Consider the following 24,706-nt stretch of genomic DNA (forward strand, 5'->3'; position numbering starts at 1 on the left):
CAGGATGCGTAAAGTAACTAAACGGAATTTCAGGACAAATAATTTTGTTCTTATTCGTCAAGAAAAATTGTTGTTAATTTATTCGCAACAAAAGTAACGCCAAAAGAAACATTGGAAAAATAACGTAATAAAACAAACTAAAACCACAAGAAAAGCAATAAAAACGGAAGAAACACTTAACAGTAAAATAAATCTGTGGCTTTCCGGTATAACCGAAAACGTCACTTTTTTCGCCCAAACTTTCACGGCGATTGTCACGCGCATTCTTTACTATGGGGTCCTAGTCTGGTGGAAAAACCATATGACGTTAGATTCACAAAGCTACTCATATCTTCAAAGAGACAAGACTGACGATGGGCATACTAACCGGACACTGCCTTCTTACGTCACATACAGAGATGTAGGAAGTCGTCAGATGTAGGAAGTTCGAGATAAAGGAAGAAACGGTTGAGCATGTTCCAGCTTCTATGGGCGACAGAGTAGACAGACTTCGAGGCAGTAGTTGAGCTAGGTTCTAGAAAGTTTTTAGTATTTGCCAAGTGGACGAATTGGGGTTTTCCGTTTGGTTGTCAAACAAATTCTGCCAACACTATGGACATATTCAGTTTATGTGAGAGGTTTAGTGACCGGCGAGTTCAACCTAACCTAACCGGATGAATAGGGATAGTCTTAAAAACTACAAATCGATTGACCGACGTTCTTTACAATTATACTATATATAAAAAACACGTGTCACACAATTGAGGCCAATGGACTCCTAAACTACTGAGCCGATTTTGAATTGTTTTGCACCCCGTGTGTAGTTTGATCTAACTTGAAATATAGGATAGGTGACTGGGTGACTAGTGTCTCGAGATATAGGCCATAACGTGGACCCGGGTACCCCTATAGTGTGTTTATAGAATATGGATATCAAATCATACCCCTGGGTGACTAGGGTCTCGAGATATAGGCCAAAACCTGGACCCGGGTACCCCTAGAGTGTGTTTATAGAATATGGATATCAAATGAAAGCTATTGATGAGTGCTTTAGTAGAGGGTAATGTTCATACCCCTTGGTGACTAGGGTTTCGAGATATAGGCCAAAACGTGGACCTGGGTACACCTGGAGTGTGTTTATAAAATATGGATATCAAATGAAAGCTGTTGATGAGTGCTTTAGTAGAGGGTAATTTTCATCTCTCTGTGTGACTAGGGTCTCGAGCTATAGGCCAAAAAGTGGACCCGGGTACCCCTAGAGTGTGTTTATAGAATATTGATATCAAATGAAAGCTGTTGATGAGTGCTTTAGTAGAGGGTAATTTTCATACCCCGGGTGACTAGGGTCTCGATATATAGGCCAAAACGTGGACCTGGGTACCCCTAGAATGTGTTTATAGAATGTGGATATCAAATGAAAGCTGTTGATGAGTGCTTTATTAGAGGGTAATTTTCATACCCATGGGTGACTTGGGTCTCGAGATATAGGCCAAACGTGGACCCGGGTACCCCTAGAATGTGTTTATAGAATATGGATATCAAATGAAAGCTGTGGATGAGTGCTTTAGCAGAGGGTAATTTTCATACCCCTGTGTGACTAGGGTCTCGATATAGGCCAAAACGTGAGCCAGTGAATGCCTAGACAGTGTTTATACAATATGTATATCAAATGAAAGCTGTTGATGAGTGCTTTAGTACAGAGTAATATATTATCCAGAGACGGACTGGGACTGGGATTAGGACTAGGACTGGGACTGAGACGCGGAGTGGGACTGGGACTGGGACTGGAATAAAATGAATACCACCTTCTGGGACAGGCAATAGGGATGCAGAAGTATGAAAGAAATTGAGAGAAGAGAAAAGAGAAAAGAGAGAAGGAGATTGAGAAAGAGATAGAACGAGACGAAGATGGAGATATATGAAGCGAAAAAGACGGAGGGAGGAGCAAATAAAAGGATTAGGAAAAAGTGAAGAGGGTGGAGGGCAGAGTCAGGCGGAAAAAGCTTATTAAAATGTATGCAGATTGGCCAAATTCAGAGCAGGACAACGTCTGCCGGGTCTTCTAGTTATACTATAATATTTTTCTTTCACTCTTGTTTGAAGATAATTTTAAAAATTATATTTAAACTTTTTCGTTCGATGTACTTTGAAATTGTATTTTTTTTTTTAATAATACGGTTACCGTAACCATTATAACACTCACTTGTGGAATGCATAACGATAGCGTTTATCGTCAACAGGCACAAAATCCATCATCATTATGTATGTCGCTTGTGGATCCAGTCCACCGATGCGCACTTGAAATGTAGGAAACATGCGACGCCCTGTCTTGGTGACAATCATCTCAGTCCCCTGCTCATGAAATTTGTCCCACAAAGCTTTTGTTTCTAGCACAACAACGGCTTGCGCTAGAGTTGGATGCATTGGTTCTTCCTGTCGTTGATGAGAATCGAAAAAAAACAATCTAAACTAAATTTTCATAACCTTTTGAGAAGCTCTGCTCTTTCGACACTTACGCTTTTGTTATTATTATTGTTGCTATTTGTATTCGCATCCTTTTTGTTGTTTTTATATTTTTTACTTTGTGTCGTAATACTGTTGTTTCCATTTTCGTTATTGCTACTATAATTAGTGTTGTTGTTGTTTTCTGAATAATTGCTCCCCGTGTTGCTGCTTATGCTGTTGGCACCGCTGCTATTATTGCTTTGCGTCTCTAGATCTGATATTTTGGCGTCTATATGCTCCAATGGCTTGTAGGAAGCGCGATCCTTGCCAGCTGTTTGTATACAAGCTAATTATGAAATAAATAAATTATGTAACTTAAGTATTAAAATACAAATTAAACAAGTAAGAAAATCTAAGTTCGGGTGAAACCGAACATTACATACCCAGTTGTACACTTGAATGCTGTTGTTGTTTGTTTTGTGTGCACTAATACATATACATATGGTTCTATTACGAACTAATTTTCGTTTAAAAGAAGCAAAAAGGATACAGAGGCTAACACCAATGAGCTTGAGCGGGTAATAATGCAGTTTTCTTTCAGATGTGGGGACTTCCCTACTGTTTAATTTAAAATAAAGATATAACAGAGCAATAAACATAACCACACAAGTGCCATTGTACTAAAACGCGTTATTACAAAAAAAGGGCAGGGTTATTAACTTTTACTAGAAATAGCTTGTTACCTGCATCTAAGCACTTTTACAAAAGCTTAATATATAACGTGTCACAATCTTTGGCCGCGATGGACACCTAAACTACTGAACCGATTTTGAATTTGTTTTGCACCCTGTGTGTAGTTTGATCTCACTTAAAATATAGGACAGGCTATAGTCGCAATATTATTTTATTGCAATTTTTTTATTTGTTTATGCGGCACTCACATTTTCAGGGGTGCGGATATACTTCCGTGTAATTGGTTGGTGTTTAATTAAACAACGTGCTTATCAATAAAAAATATTATAGCAAATGATATGAAGTATAGCACATCACCAGGCCCGTCGAGAAGGGGGGGAGGGGGGATTAGCCCCGGGCCCGTGGTTCTGAGGGGCCCGAGATTTAGAGGTACTATGACATTTTTGTTAATTCAGGAGAGTCTTTAGTTGTTTCATGTGCAATTTTTAAGCCGAATTTCAAAAGCAACGAAAATCTGCATTTCGTTTTAATATTATAGTGAAGTGTGAAAAATAAAAATCTATATCGTTAGCTTAATGTGAAAATGTGCTAAGTCACTTTTTACGAATTTTACAGGAGACGAAAAAAATGAATAATTTTTGAAATAACCTTTTTTTTCAAAACTGTGAATGAGGATACTTTAGTTGCAATACTTTTGAGTGTGGAAGCTTTGAGAAAGATAAATAAAAATCATCTATGTTAACCCAGCAGCTATTTTATGACTTAGCACAATTTCCGCACTCAAAACAAATTTTTTATCCTGACTGGGCACTTTTTACTCAATATGTTTCCCCATCACTCCTCCCCTTTAATGATTGAAATATAACACTAAAACTATATATTTCACAAAAAATACTATTTATTTGTCAAACTATTTCTAACGGTTCTGATCTGGACTCTTTTGCGGGATGGTGCGCAGAGAATAATTTATTTTTAAATTCAAACAAATGCTGTGTTGTGTCTTATTCCATAAAGACAACTGCCACATACTTTATCTACAAACTAAATGCTAAATCTCTTAATCCTTGTCAAGAAAGTAAAGACTTGGGTGTAATTTTTGACTCCAAACTCTCTTTTTCTAGTCACATTGACTTCATTGTTTCAAAATTTGGTGCAATGGTTGGGTTCAGTAGACGTAACACCAGTGACTTTAAGGACCCTATGACGTTGAAGGCACTTTATATATCCTTGGTCAGAAGTGTTCTTGAATATTGCTCAATAATATGGAATCCTCTCTATGAATCTAACTTCTATAAAATTGAGAAAGTTCAAAAAATTTTTACAAAAATTGCTTTACGTATTCTTCACTGGCCAGACGGCCTCTCATCATATACGAGCAGGCACAAATTGCTTGGTCCTCAGGCTTTGCATGACAGAAGAACTTTTATCTTACTCATGCTTGCCTATAATGTAATAAACTTTAGCACGAGTTGCTCTGAATTATCTAATTTGTTCATTCCATATATTCCAATGCGTGATCTTCGGCATAATAGATTATTTATCGAAATAACTCATAAAACGAATTATGCTATGAATGAACCTATAACTAGGACTATACACCTAGCAAATCGATTCAGTAGTGTTATTAATCTTAATAACAGCTTATATAAGTTTAAGCTTGAATTGTTTTCTATTTTTAACTAGTCTGTAAGAAAGCATGTAGTTATCGACATGTAAGCATTGAAGTAGATTATGGTCAGCGCAAAGCATTTATCAAACACCAAAAGCATGTCTCACTTGGGTGAATCCAATTTCAAGGGGTTGTGTTCGCAACCCTCTCAAGGGGTTGCCAGCGCAATATATAGTTTCTCCAACCCAATTGTAAACCTCACCTAACCTTGACGAATCCTGTTTGATTGACAGCCGAGGCTGTGGAAATAGGGGATTGGGAGGGCGGTATGGCCTAGAAGGTTTAATGTGGTCATATAATTCGTTCCCGAGATAGTTGGGCTAGTATCTGAATAGTGCTTTGTTACCGGAACGTACCGGATATATATCCGGCAAAGGATCAACAACATCGGCAACACTCCCCAAAGCCTTCGTTAATACAACAACAACAACAAAGCGTGTACTTTTAGAATGAATTAAATAAATAAATAAAATGCGCGGACAAAGAAATTACTAGTAATTCAGATTGATATTATTGACAGGTTGACTTAGCACAGGTTGACTAACAGATTGAGAAAGAGGTAGAATAAGACGAAGATGGAGATAGATGAAGCGAAAAGACGGAGGGAGGAGTGAATAAAAGGATTAGGAAAAAGTGAAGATGGGGGGAGGGCAGAGTCAGACGGAAAAAGCTTATTAAAATGTATGCAGATAGGCCAAATTTAGGGCAGGACAACGTCTGCCGGGTCTTCTAGTCTTTTATATAAAAGAATGATTTAACGGATATAGTCCATTTTTACTGAAAATATTTCCTGTTAAACACCAAATTTTTCGTCGAGTTATGGATCCAGAAACGTTGGGAAATGCATTGTAAGAAAGGGGCAGTGCCACGCCCATTTTTCAAGATTTTAAATTTTTTTCCATTTCTTGTTATAATGGCACAAAATGCGATTGGTACAGAACTATTTTTCGCTAATCTTTAACTCATTATTTTTGCCTACGACCCTTTTTAAAGTCATTAATATAAAAGTGGGCGTGGTCCTTAACCAATCTAATCCATTTCTACTAGAAATATTTCCTGCTATAAGGTGTGTATATGTGTACCCAATTTTATTACGATCCGTTAATTTTTTTCGCGTTATGGCTCCCGAAACATAGAAAATTGCTTAGTCATAAAAGGGGCGGTGCCATGCCCATTTTTTTAAATTTTCTATTTATTGTAATAAATCCACTTGGAAAATGAAACGCCGTTGATATAAAGCTCTTTTTTGCAAAGATATTGCTTATTTTATTCGTCCACGACCCTTTTAAAAATTTTTTATATAAAATTGGGCGTGGTCCTTAACCGATTTCGTTAATTTTTCTTCAAAGCATTCCTTATAGTAAAGGCAACATCTCTGCCGAATTTGATTACGATAGGTTTAACGATTTTTGATTTATGATTAATAACATTTGTAAAATTGATTTTATCACAAGTGGGCGGTGCCATGCCCATTTCAAACAATTTTTTCAAATTTTTATCAAGAGTCTCAATATCAGTCCACAGGTAAAATTTCAATATTCTGAGTGTATTATTTACTAAATTATCAGGTTTTTTGTGTTTTCCAAAATGTTATATATATAAAAAGTGGGCGTGGTTATCATCCGATTTCGCTCATTTTCAATACCAATTTATTCTGGGTCCAGATAAGCTCGTGTACCAAATTTGGTGAAAATATCTCAATATTTACTCAAGTTATCGTGTTAACGGACAGACGGACAGACGGACGGACGGATGGACATGGCCCAATCAAATTATTTTTTCAATACTGATGATTTTGATATATGAATATATCTATCTCAATTCCTTTATACCTGAACAACCAACCGTTATCCAATCAAAGTTATAATACCCTGTGTACAAGTACAGCTGGGTATAAAAACTGTGTAAAACATGTAAGGGGGTCTAAGTTCGAATGAAACCGAATATCATATAAATATGTAGTTGTGGTATATTTTGACAACCCATTTAATACAGGTAGGTTGGCTTTAAATTTACCAAGATTGATTAAGTTCATATAAGAGCTGACACTTAAAATACTAGAGCTACCGGAGTTCTTTGTATAAGTCAAATAGAGAAGATAGTTTCGTATTTTTATCTGTATCGTGGCTGTCAAGACCCTAGAGCGTCCATTCTTCTCTCTTGTAAAATATTGTGCTATGTGATTTAGATCTACTGCTAGAACTGAATTCACTAGCGTGAAGTTAAATCAGTCGCACTAGAGGGACTCGCATTATCTTAGTGACTCGAATAGCTCAGTGAGGTCCTTCACAATTACGTCTGATTGCTCATTGCCGTTTGGCAAAGCCGTGTAAGTTTAGCAGAGTACTTGAATTCAGCCAAAGCAGCATACAGGCAATTTCTTTCTCGCTGCAATTGTACGTCTTCTTCAGGATATGAACTTTAGTAGATTTTGAGGAACTAAATGTGAAGCCAAACTGGTTGGGCAGGTTAGGTTGGGGTGACCACTGCTGCGAGAACCGGTGCACTTAGGCCCATAAAGGTCTTGTTGTGAAGCAGACTTCTCGTGCGTCTCTCGTCCCATTCAGGCCACACGAGGTTAGTGTAGTAGCAGGATTCAAGATTGCTCCATCTCACACCCGCTTCCCTAAGGAAAATTCCCTTTAAAGTGAACTTACAGTTAGCGAGCGGCATGATGAATCCCTCCCAGGACGACGAAAGCGGAACGGCTCGGCAAGTTCGTGAGCCATCTCATTATCCGGTATATAAGAGTGTCCAGGCGCCCATAATAGACTAAGGGAAATTTGCTCAGCGATCTCGTAAAGAGATTTGTGGCACTTCTCTACTGTCCTGGACTTACATGTGACCGATCCAAGCGCTTTTAGTGCAGCCTGGCTGTCAGAGTAAATACAGATTAGGTTATAGCCGTGAACAGTCTTTCTCAGGTGATTAGCGGCCTCGTTAATAGCAGCCACCCTTCCTGAAAGACCCTGCAATGATCGGGTAGGCTAAAGTACAGATTCCACCTCAGTTTAGGTGTAAAGACACCACTACCCACCTCATTATCGAATTTGGAGCCGTCGCTCAGGTCCGGCGGCTCCTTCAACTAATAATTCCTATCTGGGATAACAACCTTGTACTTCATATCGAAAAAGATAGTGTGAGCACAATAGTCCGACGAATCCAGATTCTTAAGGATGGCTGCATGACCATCCACATTGTCTCTCCAGCCGGATAACTGTCGCAGCCGCAGAGCAGAAAAGGCCGCACATTGTTTGGCCATTAAATATATGTATGTATTGGCAACACATTAAAAAGAGTGAGCAGCGTCTCCGCAGGGCTAGTGCGCAGAGCAACCCCCACGTAAAATAGAGCACTTCGTACCTTCTGGAATACTAATAGGTTTGATTTAGTATCTAAACCCGTCCACCAGACCAATGCCTCGTATAAAAGGATTGGTCTAACCACAGCAATGTAGAGCCACAGGCTAATATCCAGTGATAGTCCCCATCTTCCAGTGCCATCGTTGTTTTTTTCACACGCTCCTTAGAGTAAGTAGAACCTTTATTGCATTAATAAACAGTCTGAATCTCGTGTAGCTCGTCTTTTCCTGACATTTTTTCCTCCAGGATATTTCAATTCTCATTTCCTCATTACAGGAAAGCGGAGAATGTGTTCCGCTTCCCTCTTCATGCGCGTGGTGGTGTATATCGGATAGTCGATTGTCTCATACCCTGCCTCATCCATCGCATTTCCTGACCGTCGGTGATGTCAGCATTTGGTTTTGTGAGGACTACAACCTGCCGGACTTAGGCATCTTCCTAGAAGAAATCCCAGGTACATGCCATGGCATGGTAACCTGGCCACTGGACTAATTACACATTTATAAATACATACATATCTCGGAGAAAGCTATCGAAATAGGCTGGAAACCATGTCCCTTCTCAACGAGACTTCCTTTATTTTTGTCACGAGCTTAGGGTCATACCAGTTGGTTACAGCATCTTGCAGCTAGACTGTTGACGTTGCTCGAAGGATGAAATAAGAGTCAGGTTTGAGCGTGGCCATGCAACTGGGACTGCTTGCCCAACGATAGAACCCAATTACACTTCTAATGGGCTGGTGCAGTATTTTTGGGAACATTTTTTGAAGTCTTTTCACATATACTTATGCAACATAAAATAAGTGAAAACTATGGACCTATGCTAATGTTTCATGTCTTTTTATACTCAGCGTGCTTTGCACACAGAGTATATTAACTTTGATTGGATAACGGTTGGTTGTACAGGTATAAAGGAATCGAGATAGATATAGACTTCCATGTATCACAATCATCAGTATCGAAAAAAAATTTGATTGAGCCATGTCCGTCCATCCGTCCGTCTGCCCGTTAACATGATAACTTGAGTAAATATTGAGATATCTTCACCAACTTTGGTACACGAGCTTGTCTGGACCCAGAATAGATTGGTATTGAAAATTAGCGAAATCGGATGATAACCACGCCCACTTTTTATATATATAACATTTTGGAAAACAAAAAAAACTGATTATTTAGTAAATAATGTTGAAATTTGACGTGTGGACTGATATTGAGACTCTCTTGATAAAAATTTGGGTAATTCTATACGGCATGACACTGCTAATACACGTCCAAAAATATCGAAAGAGGTGTCAAAAGACGCGTATTAACCTCGACAACAATAATCCGAAACTGGAAAATAAAAATTTTATCTCTGTCCGGAGATGTTTGCAGTTGAAGTTGGCGATTTTCATGTGGTTGTTGTAATTGTACACACAAAAAAATTGTGAACGCAGAAGGACATCACCGTGGCGGTAGCCACGGTTATACCACACACCCGGACTTGGCATGGCGTAGCCCAGGGTTATTTTTTATAAGCGCGGTCAAAGGCCGCCAACGCAGAAAGGTGTTCTGCCCAAAAATACTATGGATTTCACCCCCGGTTTCGGAGGGACCCGCGGGTCATTTTTCGGTTTTTCGTTAATATCTTTTGAACGAGTTAAAATTTTTATTTTCCGCTTTCGGACTATAAATACTGATGTCAAGGCTCGTCGTTTGACACCTCTCTCGATATTTTTGGACGCGTATTAGCAGTGTCGTATAGAATTAGCAAAATTTGAAAAAAAAATTTTAAAATGGGCGTGGCACCGCCCACTTGTGATAAAATCAATTTTACAAATATTATTAATCATAAATCAAAAATGGTTAAACCTATCGTAATCAAATTCGGCAGAGATCTTGCCTTTACTATAAGGAATGCTTTGAAGAAAAATTAACCATATCGGTTAAGGACCACGCCTACTTTTATATAAAAGATTTTTAAAAGGGTCGTGGACAAATAAAATAAGCTATATCTCTGCAAAAAAAGAGCTTTATATCAATGGTATTTCATTTCCCAAGTGGATTTATAACAATAAATAGGGAAAACTTCAAATTTAAAAAAATGGGCGTGGCACCGCCCCTTTTATGACTAAGCAATTTTCAATGTTTCGGGAGCCATAACTCGAAGAAAAATTAATATATCGTAATGAAATTGGGTACACAAATTTTCCATATAACAGGAAATATTTCTAGACAAAATGGACGAGATCGGTTAAAGACCACGCCCACTTTTATATAAAATATTTTTAAAAAGGTCGGAGACGAAAATAATAAGCTATATCTTAGCGAAAAAGAGCTTTGTATCAATAGAATTTTACTTTCTAAATTGAATTATAACATTAAATTGGAAAACACTAAAATTTTTGAAAATGGGTGTGGCACCGCCCCTTTTATGACTAAGCAATTTTCTATGTTTCGGGAGCCATAACTCGAAGAAAAATTAATATATCGTAATGAAATTGTGCACACATTTTTTTTACAGCAGAAAATATTTCTAGTAAAAATGGACGGGATCGGTTAAAGACCACGGCAACTTAGACATAAAACAAGTTTAAAAGGGTCGTACACTAGAGTAATAACCTATAACTTAGCAAAAAATAGTTTTGAATCACTGATATTGCACTTATCAAGTTTTATTGTAAGATGAAATGGGAGAAAATTTTTTTAAACGAGCGGTGCCACGTGTTATGTAGAAAAGTAATTTATCTGAAATGAAATGTACAATTGAAGCTCACGCTGAGTATATAATGTTCGGTTACACTCGAACTTAGACACCTTTACTTGTTATTCCTACCCTTGAGATACGAATTGGAACTATTTGCATACATACTTGTCCTCCATTTACCTACTTATCTCAGATATTTTTTACAGTGTTTTATTTGAAGATATAGTATAGTTCGAGAAAAAGACATTCAGCAAGCAGTGCCAAGTGCTAATTGATTTTCGAATTCATTAATTTAAATTTAAAAATAAAATAATTGTCAATATATACCAAGAATAGGCGACAAAAAACTCCAACACTGCTTAGAATACAACCAACTGTTGTTGAAAAGGAAAAATTTACGAGGGTGGTCCTTGAAGTACCTGACATAAATTTTGAATAGAAATAGGCGAATCGGTTCCGAACTATCGCAAAACTAACTAATTCAAAGAAGGTACTAGTTCTAATTCTGTCTCCTTGCAGTGCTTTCGACTGAGACTTAACATTGTGATGTCCTACGAAATCACAGTTGCCCTCCTTTGCAGACCTTAAGAATGCGTTCTTAGCTGGTTAAGCGGTAGGTGTAATAGTAGGTGGCCTTGAGTAATAAGTTTAAATTCGTATAGCTCAGACGTAGGCGCTTTTGGTAAAAGTGTGGCTACCAGATATCTCACTCTAGTTACGAAACTTCAGATGAATGAGTTAGATCCCTGTTGATCTAGGTTTGCATGTAAAATATACTCATGAAATACTCCAACGTTGCTTAAGGTTTCTCTGCCAGTAGTAATTTTTGAAAAAAAAAAAAATAAAATTTGTTTTATCGTATTATTTATTTAGGAAAAGGTGGAATATATGAAAAATAGTTTTATGTGTAGATAAAAGAAATGTCAAATTTCCTAGCAGAAGATACGAAAATTTAGCTGGGTATTTCTTTAAGCCTGATCAGTTATCTTCAGTTTTACATTAATAATAGTTGTGATTTGAGAAAACTACAGCAAAAATTAAATTGTTACTACGATTACTGGGTTATTTCTACGATTTTGCTCTAGGGTAGTTCTCAAAGTGCTATAAGCTGCATGGCGCTGTGTTACTAATTTAGAGTTCTCGCACTTCATAATTATGTTCAAAGCGGCTTGACCATAAAGCTTGAGATAAGTGAAGAGTGTAAGGAAAATCGGAATAATAATACCTGATTTTTACTATATGCCAAATCTTGAAAAAAACTGCGAAAAAATCTCTTCGTCGATTTTAAAACCGCGTTCAACAAGATGAAATGGAGCGGCCTATATGCTACTTTTTCTGAATTTGGTTTCTACGCAAAACTATTAGTTTGCTGTGCAAAATAACGTCAATACCTTGAGTGTGTGTGAACGCTACTGCGAGTTGGAAAAGGAGGTGAGCCACGAGGAATAACGCCCACAAATTTTACCAAAAAGTGCGGCAGCAGACAGAAGGTTTTAAGTCCGGGGCAAACTCCTGTAAGAACGAAATTGGCGACTTTGTAACCGTTGTCCAGACAGTACTTAGATTATGGAGGTATTTTTCTTTGCCCTCCTAAATGGAGACAGCGATGTACCGCCCAGGGATTATGAATGGGAGCCCACAATAGATGATGACCCCATTATTACGTACTCAGAATAGCTATAAGCAGATAAAAACCAACGAGACCACGGGCGCTGATGGATTGCCTGTGAAGCTAGTCAAATACGGCGGCGAGGAGTTTCCTAAGGCACATGAACCAGCAAAATAGTAATTTAGTAACTGCAAAACGTATCAAATTAGTTACTTCTCGGCGATAGACGATAAATTTACCCGAAAATTTCTGGCAGGAATATTTCAGTTTTAAATTGTTTTTTTTTTTTCAATTTTTTATCTCTACATATAGAGTTCTTGTTTGGTGGAAAGCCACACAAAAAACAACCTACCTCAAAAAATTAGAGGGGGTATGCAGACTATCAATGCTTAGCATTACGGGAGCCCTGAAAACAACCCCGACGGCTGTACTGTATGCCATTCTGCACAATCCACCTATAGACCTGGTGGCGAAGAACATAGCGTTAACAACTGCAACCAGGCTCGGTGCCTCGGGGCAGCTTGAGCGCCGACCATACGGCCATAATAGTATAGCGTCATCAATCACAAGACGAATATACTACCTGGTTTCCTATCTGCGCTTCGAGGGAGATCTTAAGGCCACAATAGAGGTGGATGGTTGTCGCAAGGGTGCGCAAATGGCGGACGAGGTGATACATGTGTACACAGATGGTTCCAAGGTAGTGGAAGGAGTAGGGTCTGCGGTATACTGTGGTGATCCGGAAATATACAGATCCTGCAGGCTGCCAGATTACTGTAGCGTTTTCCAAGCGGAAATATTAGCCGTAACCAAAGCATTAGAAACACTGGAAGAGAATAGCTTAAGCTGCAAACGTGTTAACTTTTATATTGACATTCAATCAGCAATTAAGGCAATAATCTCGCATAGCACAGCATCTAAATGCTTATTAGAGTGTAAGCAGTCTCTGGAGAGAATCGGGACAGGGAGAAGCATACATCTATATTAGGTCCCAGGGCATATGGGAATAGACGGGAATGAAAAAGCAGATGAACTAGCTAAAAAGGGCGCATCCCTTGAAGCTTGCTCCATGGTCGTCCCAATTAGACTGGGCGAGATTAAGAGAAGGAAAGAGGTGCACATGATCGACCAAGCGGGAAAGGCGTGTGTTCAAGCCCGAGGCTATAAAGTGTCGAAGATTATGTGTAGGTCTTACAACCTTAGACTAACAGAGTTGCTTCTATCATTAAAAAGAGATGACTGTATACTCATAACGGGTATTCTGGCTGGACACTGCCTTCTGGCGTCGCATGTCTTTAAATTAGGATTGGTCAGTGATCGCAGATGTAGGAAGTGCGGGCTGGAGGAGGAAACGCTCGAGCACGTTCTGTGCTCGTGCCTTACGCTTGTCAGGCTAAGACTCCAGCTTTTAAGAGTTATACAGCTATCAGATCTAGAAGTAGCAATCGGCTTAAGTCCTACAAAGCTTCTAGTATTTGCCAAGAGGACGGAGTTATTTTATGACATAGGTGCTGGTTTTTGATATGGTTTTTCAGTTTGGTCGTTAAAACAAACTTCTGGTAACACTACGGACTCATTCAGTCTATGTGAGGTCCTCATGGACCGGCCAGTTCAACCTAAACTATCTCTACATATAATAAAATTGTAACACGTCGATGTCTGTATATTAAAGAAATAAAGGAATAATTGATGCAAGGGGTAATTATTAGAGCAACTGAGTCAAAATCAACAGTTTTTAAAAATGTTTGTTTGTCTGTACGTTTGACCGGGCATCACTCAATAACCACTGCATAGAATTTAATGTGACTTTCGCCGTTGTGAAACACTGACCTCTAACTTAAAGAGTAGGGTACATGATAATCCGGTAGGTCACTAGCGCCAAGATCCCAATATATGGACCAGGGTTACCCTAGAATGTGTTTGCACAATATGTATATCAAATGAAAGCACCTGACGAAGGCTTAAAAACTGTGTAACTCTGATTTTTTTTTCCTTTATTCATTGGATATATGTATACAATAATACATATGCATTCTCAGAAAAATTAACTTTTTGTGTGAGAATTTAGCTTAGATAATTAACAATTTCTACGCATACAGTCATGCAGTCGCTATTCAGTTATATGTAGAGAAAAAAATAAAAATAAAACATATTGAATGGTATATAAAAATGCAACACAAATTGATAAATACAGTAGAGTTAGTATAAAATATAAGGTTTGGGTTTCTTTTAATGTTTGATTAAAAGATAAAAGAGAAAGAAAGGAATTTTTGGCACAATTAATTAAATGCATTGTATCATGAATATTGGTCGGTACTGAAATCGTATCTTTGAAGTAACAACAGAATCACTTCACGTTTAAAAGTGATAATGTTGTGAGATGTTTTAACATACTCTGGTAGTTTGTTGAACAGTTTCACACCATAATTGCGTAATGAATTTGCACTTTTTCCTGTTCGAAAGAACGTGGTTCTGATACTCGTTACCTGACGCAGACTATATACTGAACGATCTATTGTATTGAGCTTAAGGTTATGCTTTATAGGATTATTTTTGATCTTGAAAACCACTAATAGTGTTTGCAGAATACATATTTGTTTAATATCAAGCCTATTTTCATACAGACTTGTAGTGGAAGTTCGTCTTGGAAGCGAGAGAATATTCTTTATTACTTTATTTTGCAAACGCTGAGGTTCATTTATTTTATATTCTGCACACCGACTCCAAATTGGATTTAAATAACTGATCTTGGACATAAAATATACGTTATATAAAAGCCACAATTGCTTGCGTGGAATGATGCCCCTATTTCTGTATAGAGCAAAGTTAAAAGGAATTAATTTCAGTTTAATGTTATTTATTTGTTCGCTCCAATTTAAATTGGAGTCGAACCAGATACCTAGGTACTTTAGCTTTTCTACTCTAGAAATCTTTACATTATTCCAGAAAACTCATTAATGTCCGGAAGAGGTTTGTAAATTTTGAAAACAATCTTCGAAAGGTTAACTTTCAGCATGTTTTTGTCAAACCACTGACTAATTTTTTCCAAGTCTAGTTTTATGTTTGTAATAAAATTTTCGAATGATTCTTCTGCATACATAAAGCTACCGTCATCTGCATAGAACTGCGGAGTCCCGTGAAGATTGAGTTTTAGCGCGTTATTTAAATATATGAGAAACAAAGTGGCTGCTAATTTAGAACCTTGGGGAACTCCCGTCTTTACCTGCCTTTTCGCACTTTTAACGTTGTTTATCTCAACATATTGTTCTATCTAATAAAAGACTTTCAAAGATTTTGAGTTCCTTATCGTTTCAACCTAACTCGGCCAGTTTTCTAATCATTATATATAAATTTACCGAGTCAAATGCTTTTGAAAGATCGATTGCCAGTAACGCTACATATTTCTTCCTGTCTAAGTTTTCATAAATATATTCAGTACACGATATGCAAGCAGACAGCGTATTCGAATTTTCCATGAAACCAAATTGATTTTTGTCAATGGTTTTATTTTCAAGGAGAAAGGATTTAAACCTATTGAGCAAAACACTTTCAAAAATCTTGTCGATCGTGCTTAATTTTGTGATGGGTCTGTAGTTTGCACACATTTCTTTACTTCCAGATTTGTGTACTGGCACAACTGCGCCTATTTTCAATTCTTTAGGATTATCACCTTTTCGGAAGCACTCATTAATAATTTGGCATAAAGTGTGGCTAAAATACTCTCTATATTTATTCATAAGACGCGCTGAAATGCCATCAGGCCCGTTCACAGATTTTACGTTTAAGTTTCTTATGGCTAACTCGATTTCTAATGGATCACATTCGCTTAGGGTAAAAGGTGTATTGATATTTGTTGCTGGCTCGTCAACGTACTGAATATTTGAGGGAGAATCTATAACAGTCGTGAAATATTCGTTAAAGCAGTCTGCTATTCTGATATGGTCTGTTCCAATTTCTCCTTTGTACGATAACTGGCCATAAATTAGTTCTTTAAGAATAGACCAAGTTCTCTTTGCAGAGTAAAGGTTTTGCTGAATTTTTTGCCCAAAGTAGTTTCAGACCTGAGTTTTGAGTCTTTTAAATTCCCTTTCAAAGTAAATATTATTTCTATACTTAGTTTTTAATTTGTGTAGCCTGTTTCTATTCCCAATTAGATTTAAAAGTTCACTACTCATCCACGGACTATTATACTTTTCACTGGACTTTTTAATAGATTTTGTTGATTTACTTATGCTAGAGCACAAAGAGGCGTGAAAATCAGAGAAGGTCATTGATATAGCCGTTTCTCTCAAAGGCATTATAATCCAATACATCCATGTAATTGTTTCTCCTAGGCTGATTTATATTTTTATTTAAACTTACAGATAGATGTATATTTCTATGATCAGATATAGGGGGATCTTCCAATGCAAAAACATATTTGTAATTTACTCTGTCATGATCAATTATGGTACTTGAACTATTGCCCTTCCTTGTATGCATATCCTGACTAAGCTCATTTAGACAACAGAACCCGTTGCTATATATACTGTTTAGATGCTTTATCGTATCGTTGGTAGCATTAAGAAGGTTCGATATCTCAACCCCATTCCGAGTGGATCAGGAGTACCCCTGGATGTATTTTCACTAAATAGGTATCAAAGGAGGTATTGAGCGTATGGGATATTAGCGTATGATATCTTATATTTCAATATCTAACTTTCTTCAAAAAATAGCCACCTTAATGTGGGCCAGAGGTAACCAAAATAATATTTTAGAAGCAGAAATTCTTACGGGCTATGGAGCTGGTGAAATAGTTTCCATACCCAGCATACCCATTATTTCAAACAATTTTTCTTCTATTGATAGAACATAAAATTTTGTTCATGTTCATAAAATAAATGATTTTAAACAGCCCAGGACTCAGGACATTTTCAGACCCAATTATGCGACTATGCTTGTGAGTATTTTTTGGTCTCTAATGACGAAATCTTTTTTATTGGTATTTGGTTCACTTTATCTGCAAAAATAAAAATGATTAGACTTTATTTGGAGTTCCTCGCATACGAAGTATCGGGCATTAGCTAGTTAATTAATATAATTAATTAATTAAATTAATGTATTGGTACGAATATTAGCATCACTAAGCTGCTACTAAAAAAATGCACAACAACAATAAAGCAGTGACTCTTATGTAGAAGGCGACGAAGAGATATCTCGCACACACAAATATGTAGTCATCGGCCGAAGTGGTTACACATACACAGGCATATGGCTATGGGAGAGGCGTGGACTACAGGTACATGAGGTACAACTGTTCGCGAAATTACTAGACCGTAGGAGAAAAGGGTGAACGAGGAATCCGAGAGTATAAAAGCAGCGCAGGCTGAGTAATAATCAATCAGTTTGATTTAACTACGCTATTAGTTGCGAAGTGCAGTATAATTGTGAAGTATAATCGTACTAATCCCAAAGTAGTCTAATAAAGACCATTTTGCAATACAGAATATTGGAGTTATTTATTCGACAGTTTAGCGATACGAACGTTAGCAGAAGGTGCATAATTGTCAGAAATCCTCAGAATTCGTTACAATATGATGAACAAGGCTCTGTAACACTAACTGGAGCAAACTAAATATCTCAGCTCACAAATCTTTATTGATAGGTTGCAAACATGTTTCAGTCAGTTGAGTCATAGAAAATTTGTTATATGAACGTCAAGTTGAGCCGATTGTCAAAGGAAGTAATTATGCTTAAATTTTAAGTAAAAGGACTTCTTAAGCCGTTTTTTCACAATTGGCTATAATTTTTGCGTCAGAACTACTGAACGGTGCATACAGAAAGACATCACTTACTTAACGACTGCTCAACATTTGTGTCTGCTGAAAGCGCACATTCCCACTTTTCTTGTAAAATTTCGTACTTTTGACACTGCCCTTGTAACACAAAAATGTAATTTAAGGCAAGGGCGACCGAAGAATGCATTCCTATGTTGTGTTCGCGACAATTAATGGTTTGGCGACCTGTTAAGCTACAAAGGTCAAATCGGGAGACTTCTCGAAATTGTAAACTAGAGGTTTTTACTATTTGTAGAAAAGGGAAATTGTGAATAAACTTACAAACCTACATACACACGCACTTACGCGTATAACTTTCAAATGTAGCCTGGTGTAGGGAGATAAAACAAAAATTGGTATGGCTACTGTGCCCTTCGTACAGAATCATGCTTATATGCACCTTAGACGGGAAAACGTGTACATCACTCATCGCTTCTCTGTCCCTCTTATTCAAAATTGAAACAAATACTGCGAATGATAATTAGACTAGCTAAAACTGGCCAATTCATCATACTACTACAAAACAAAAAATGTGTGTCATTCCGCCCGCATTTAAGGCCCTTTCTTTCCATGCAATGTGTACCTATGTAGCAGTCAGTTTTGTAGCAATATTGTGGCTCCGTAGAAGTAGGGAGATAAGCGGATCTAAGTGATACGAGTACAACCACCATCACGTCACTTGTATTCTGTCTCCATGTAATTTGTCGTATTTATGGGCGACAAATCAGACATTCAACATGTTTTGATGTCTTCTTTAACGGTTCGAGATCATCCATGCCAAATCATATTACAAGAACAATATTATGTACTTCATGTTTGACTGAGTGTGACGTTTCTTTGCATGCTGATCATCATCCTTTCAATTTTATCCGCCACACTTTAAGTGAAATAAATCAAACCAAGTAAGGAAGTCTAAGTTCGGGTGAAACCGAACATTATATACTCTGCGTGAGCCTCAATTGCACATTTCATTTCAGATAAATTACTTTTCTACATAACACGTGGCACCGCCCGTTTAAAAGAGAAATGTCTCCCCATCTCCTCTTATAGTAAAACTTGATAAGTGAAATATCATTGATTCAAAAATATTTTTTGCTAAGTTATACCTTATTATTCAAGTCTACGACCCTTTTAAACTTGTTTTATATGTAAGTTGCCGTGGTCTTTAACCGATCCCGTCCATTTTTACTAGAAATGTGTTCTGCTATAAGCAAAATATGTGTACCCTATTTTGTTACAATCCGTTAATTTTTCTTCGAGTTGTAGCTCCCGAAACATTGAAAATTGCTTAGTCATTAAAGGGGCGGTGCCACGCCCATTTTTTAAATTTGAAGTTTTTCCTATTTATTGTTATAAATCCACTTGGGAAATGAAATACCATTGATATGAAGCTCTTTTTGCAAAGATATAGCTTATTTTATTCGTCCACGACCCATTTCAAAATCTTTTATATAACAGTGGGCGTGGTCCTTAACCGATTTCATTAATTTTTCTTCAAGCATTCCTTATAGTAAAGGCAACCTCTCTGCCGAATTTTGTTACGAGGTTTAATGATATTTGATTTATGATTAATAATATTTGTAAAATTGATTTTATCACAAGTGGGCGGTGCCACGTCCATTAAAAAAAAAATTTTCAATTTTTTATTAAGACTCTCAATGTCAGCCCACACGTCAAATTTCAACATTCTAGGTGTATTATTTACTAAATAATCAGGTTTTTTGTGTTTTCCAAAATGTTATAAATATAAAAAGTGGGCGTGGTTATCATCCGATTTCGCTCATTTTCAATAACAATCTATTCTGGGTCTAGATAAGCTCGTGTACCAAATTTGGTGAAGATATCTCAATATTTACTCAAGTTATCGTGTTAACGGATAGACGGACGGACGGACGGACATGGCTCAATCAAATTTTTTTTCAATACTGATGATTTTGATATATGGAAGTCTATATCTATCTCGATTCCTTTATACCTGTACAACCAACCGTTATCCAATCAAAGTTATAACACCCTGTGTACAAGTACAGCTGGGTATAAAAATACTGATATACATATGTACATATATATGTAAATATTACAAACGTAAACATAAACATTTACTTCTATGATGGCAATTTATGTTGAACATTGCAAAACATTTTTAAAAAATGATTTATATTTTTAATTGTGGCACACAACAGAAAGTGAAATTTTAAGAAAAAAGGGTTGTGTGGGACTGGCCTTTGTTAGTGTTGTAGATGCAGAATGCTAGCAGATTTTTGCATCTGGTATGAGTTAAAATTGATTCATCGACTAAATTCGTCAGAGATTCATGGAGCAACAATTTTAGCAATCGTAACAGATGTTTATGGAATCAACGCATAATAGTTTCAAAAATGTGCGTCTATTTGTTGGTCTTTGGTCTTACTCAAAATATGGAAACCATTTTTTCTTTTATTTCTTAAAATGGCACTTGTTGCCACAGAGGACTCAGATTCCTTCATCGTTAGGTAGGGTTTCAAACTTTTTTCTTTACTTGAGAGCATATACCTCAGCATTTCAAGCTTGACCATATACAATATTTAAGTAACTGAGCATCTTTCAATTCTGATGCATTTTTTAGCTCAGCTAATGCTGGGTGGAAGATCGCCATATTTCAACTGCTGGACCTATCTCAGAAAACTAGTGAACAGTATCCTATCGGTGATATATGGAATCGACTTTATTTACTCTGATATATGTATGTAGGTCGTTTTGGAATAAATTTCTTAGACAGGGCATTTTTCGAGTGTTTCCTGAGAAAAGCCTTTTTCGAACCAGCAACCAATATAAAGGGATATTCGACTCAGCTGTTTGTAACCGTCCTAAAAAGATTCTTTTCTGGCAAACGCAGCAAAACCATTTCTCTGCACCGGAATCAGGTACAGGTCCCGGATTAAGTTCGATACCTTCCCGGAGCAGGAGAATACGGCGCAGTCCCGCTGCAAGGATCTGCTGGAAGGACGACAATTTGTGGGAGGGACGCAATAAATTAAACGGGGCTACACTGAAATTACAGCCCTTGGTCGGAGAAATCCCGAGTCGCTCCGGTATGTAGAACCGGCTGCCTTGGGAAGCGATATGTCCTCAGTGATATCCACAAACAGACGTCGGACCTCCATGCCAGGAATTGCCCGGCGAACCCAGTACTTAAAGAAAAATACCCAGAACTAGCAGAGGAGAAACGCACTCTACCTAGGGAAACGCGCGTCACTCTAGCTCAACTTCGATCTGGGTACTGTAACAGGTTAAACTCTTACCTATTCAGAACCAACCCCGACGTACCAAATGTATGTCCTGCTTGCAATATGTCCCCACATGACACCAACCATCTCTTCAATTGTAATGTGGAACCAACGCCTCTAACACCCCTCTCACTATGGTAAGCCCCTGTTGAAACAGCGAGTGTCCTTGAACTCCCGTTAGAGGACATTGATGACCATTTGTGATCGGTCGCACCTATTGGAATGGGCGAAGCACTGTTACAACAACAACAACTTAGCTGTTTATATGATCTGTTCTCTTCGTACTTCTCTAGCTTTCAGCGCATCAGACGACGATCTTAATTTCTTTATATTGGCATTATGCAATACAACCTATATTTTGGTTATCAAAGCGCTATGCTCTTAAACCGTGAGGTTGAGCATAGTCGCACTTTTCAATGGAGATTATTTGGGTACCAGGGAATAACGGCATGCCTGGCAACTGCCACGCGCATGTCGTAGACCGAACTGGTACGTGGTCCGCTCGCCACTTGCAGTAAGACCTCGGATCAACAATGCAAGCGCTGGGATGATGCCACCTTTTTCGGGGTGTCGGGATCCTTCTTGCGGTTGTGATAAAAAACTCTCAACGATAGTACTAGGGTTAACTAAGGCCAATCTATCAATGGTGTTTGAAGCATGGTGGACATTGCCTTTTAGGAATACATGCAGTGCTACTCATATCATATTCTGCAAAACACTAATTGTGCTTGTCCAGGTTTTGCACTGACATGGCGTTAATATCTCGGTAGGGATGTATACAAATCATTGGAGGAAATTTTGCAGGTCGATGTTTGCCTCATCCGATTAGTGGCACCGTTAGATAATGTGGTATCACAATTGACCGTAAAAGTATTAAAGTGAGCTGCTCCCACCCAACCTAACCAAACTTTTTTTTATTAAACTTGAGTTTAACTTAAAATAACAGCACCGCATGAAAATTCCTCCAATCAAAATACGCTAACTTCGGCAAAGACGGGAAAAGTAATACCCGATTTCAGCATAAAAAGAGCTCTAAGCTACCCTGCCGCCTGCTGATAAAAAAACTCAAAACTATCATCAGTCAAAGAATGCGCGACGATAGACATGCAATAGCTGAAAGCGTTCTGGGTGTGCACACTTTTCGCGGTGCCTTCTGTGCGGCGCTTAAGGTACACATAGCAACATAAGGAAAGCTTGTTCCCGACCAAACGATGCTGCCGAGTAGCGGTTGCATATTTCACGTACCGTCGACTTCAGCGACTTCAGATAAACAACTGGTACGAGGGAAAAACAAAGTTATCATTACGTAAAGAGTTAATAAAGACGCCTGCTCAAAACGAAGAAAGGAAAAGGCGTAAGTGCGATTAGTTTCATATACTAAAAAAAAATGTATGGCGCGATTACCTCCGAAGAAATCTAAGGCCGAGCTTCTCTTCCAATTTGCGTCGTGCTCCTCTCGATTTTTCCTACAAATTGGCCGGACAAATTGGCAGATGGGTTTTCACTGAGAGCTTTTCATGGCATAAATACACCCGGAGCGCTTGCCAAACACTGCCGAGAAAAATTTTCTTCTAATTAAAAAAGCTTGTTTCAAAAATTTTGATGTAGCTTTGCCCGGGGTGTGAACCCAGGGCATAGGGTGTGGTAGGCGGAGCACGCTACCATCACACCACAGTAGCCGCCAAGGTTTCATATATTGGCTAGTTAAAGTTATGACCCAATTTCTTATCAGGTAAGATGAACCACATCTTTGCTCTTTTTCAGAAAAATTGCTCAAAATATTAAAAATGTTTGGAAACATTCATCGATTTAACGGTCCGAGTAACGAATTGTTCCACAAAACCATACGGATATGAGACATAAGGAAAACGGCCATAACGTCAATTGACCACATTACCACGTCAAATGGGGATTCAAGGGGTTCATAAGCGCAATACAAAGCTTTATAGCTTCAAAGCTCCCGCAATCCAATTGTCAATCTCACCTACGTGATGTGAATCCTGTTACAAATACGAATGTATCATACACATATTTAGTAGTCGATGCTCTGGCGACCCCAAGTTCCTCATGGGGTGGGGAGGGCGTTACGGCCTAGAAGGTTTAATGTGGTCAAAGTAATCTTTTCCGAGATGGTCGGGCTAGTACCTTAATGGTGTTTTCTTACCGGAACGTACCGGATCTGTATCCGGCAAAGGACCATCGACATCGATAACACTCCCAAAAACCTTCGGCGAGTGTCTTTATCGTTAATACAACAACAACAACTACTTCAAATGGCCACAAAGTCAGTTGAAGTTATGACCGTATAAATAGCCATAACGCCAAATGTCAAGGGAGTTCAAGTGTTTCTCCCCTGCCTATCCCAAATCAGTGAAGGTTCCAAATTCCGGTCTCGACCGAAATAATTCTATGGCCGGAGCGTCTTGTCCATTCGCATAACATGACCTAGCCAGCGAAGCCTTGGCGTTTTTAATCGACAGTGGCCTGGCTGCCAAAGCGCGAATAGGCCGATTCTTTCTTGGATGACAGCATGTACTTCGTCTTGTACGCATTTATCAGTATACACCAGTAATTGTTATAATAGATTGTACCATCACGGTTTAGTTCTGGTCCTAGAATTATCTTCTCCAGTATTATGTTAAAGAAATCGCATAAAAGGGAGTCGCCTTGTCTGAAGCCTCGTTTGGTTTCGAATGGCTCGGAGATGTCCTTCCAAATCTTTAAAGAGCTGTTTGTGTTGCTAAACGTGCAGTGCCTTATTTACTTTGCAGGGAACTTAAATTCAGACACAGCAGCATACAAGCAACTTCCTTTCGCGCTGTCAAAGGTTGCGTTGTAGTCGACAAAGAGACGGTGAGTGTCGATTCTCTCCAGGACCTGGCACATCGTGAAGATCTGGTCGAAAGTAGATTTACCAAAATTCCTGAGGATAAGCGGCAATTAATGATGAATGATGAAACAATTTCGACGATCTTGATTCGGAAATGGTCAGCAAGTCAACTCTGTTTTTCTCGTGTGGCCATAAGGTCAATAGTTTTGTTTTGCACCGCCTTGTATTAAAAGTTTACAACTTTTACATTAACATTTTCTTGTTTTAATGCTATATTTTTATTCAGTCGAATGAAAATCAAAATTTTTTTATTTCAAATTTTCGGATACGGAGCAATTTTTTCTATATTTTG

The 24,706-nt window shown here is 38.0% G+C and overlaps 1 protein-coding gene across 3 annotated transcripts in view; it reads right to left on the minus strand.

The window, feature by feature from the left end:
* org-1 (optomotor-blind-related-gene-1) overlaps positions 1-24,706 on the minus strand; it is a 43,445-nt gene that overhangs the window by 16,925 nt on the left and 1,814 nt on the right. For all 3 annotated transcript variants that reach the window (XM_067783757.1, XM_067783756.1, XM_067783755.1), the window contains exons 2-3: positions 2,496-2,770; positions 2,183-2,412 (exon numbers count right to left, since the gene is read on the minus strand). In XM_067783757.1, coding sequence (XP_067639858.1) covers positions 2,183-2,412; positions 2,496-2,770 — 505 coding nt within the window. The remainder of the gene's footprint in view (positions 1-2,182; positions 2,413-2,495; positions 2,771-24,706) is intronic.

Source organism: Eurosta solidaginis, chromosome 4 (genome assembly GCF_040869045.1).
Source record: "Eurosta solidaginis isolate ZX-2024a chromosome 4, ASM4086904v1, whole genome shotgun sequence".
NCBI lineage: Eukaryota > Metazoa > Arthropoda > Insecta > Diptera > Tephritidae > Eurosta > Eurosta solidaginis.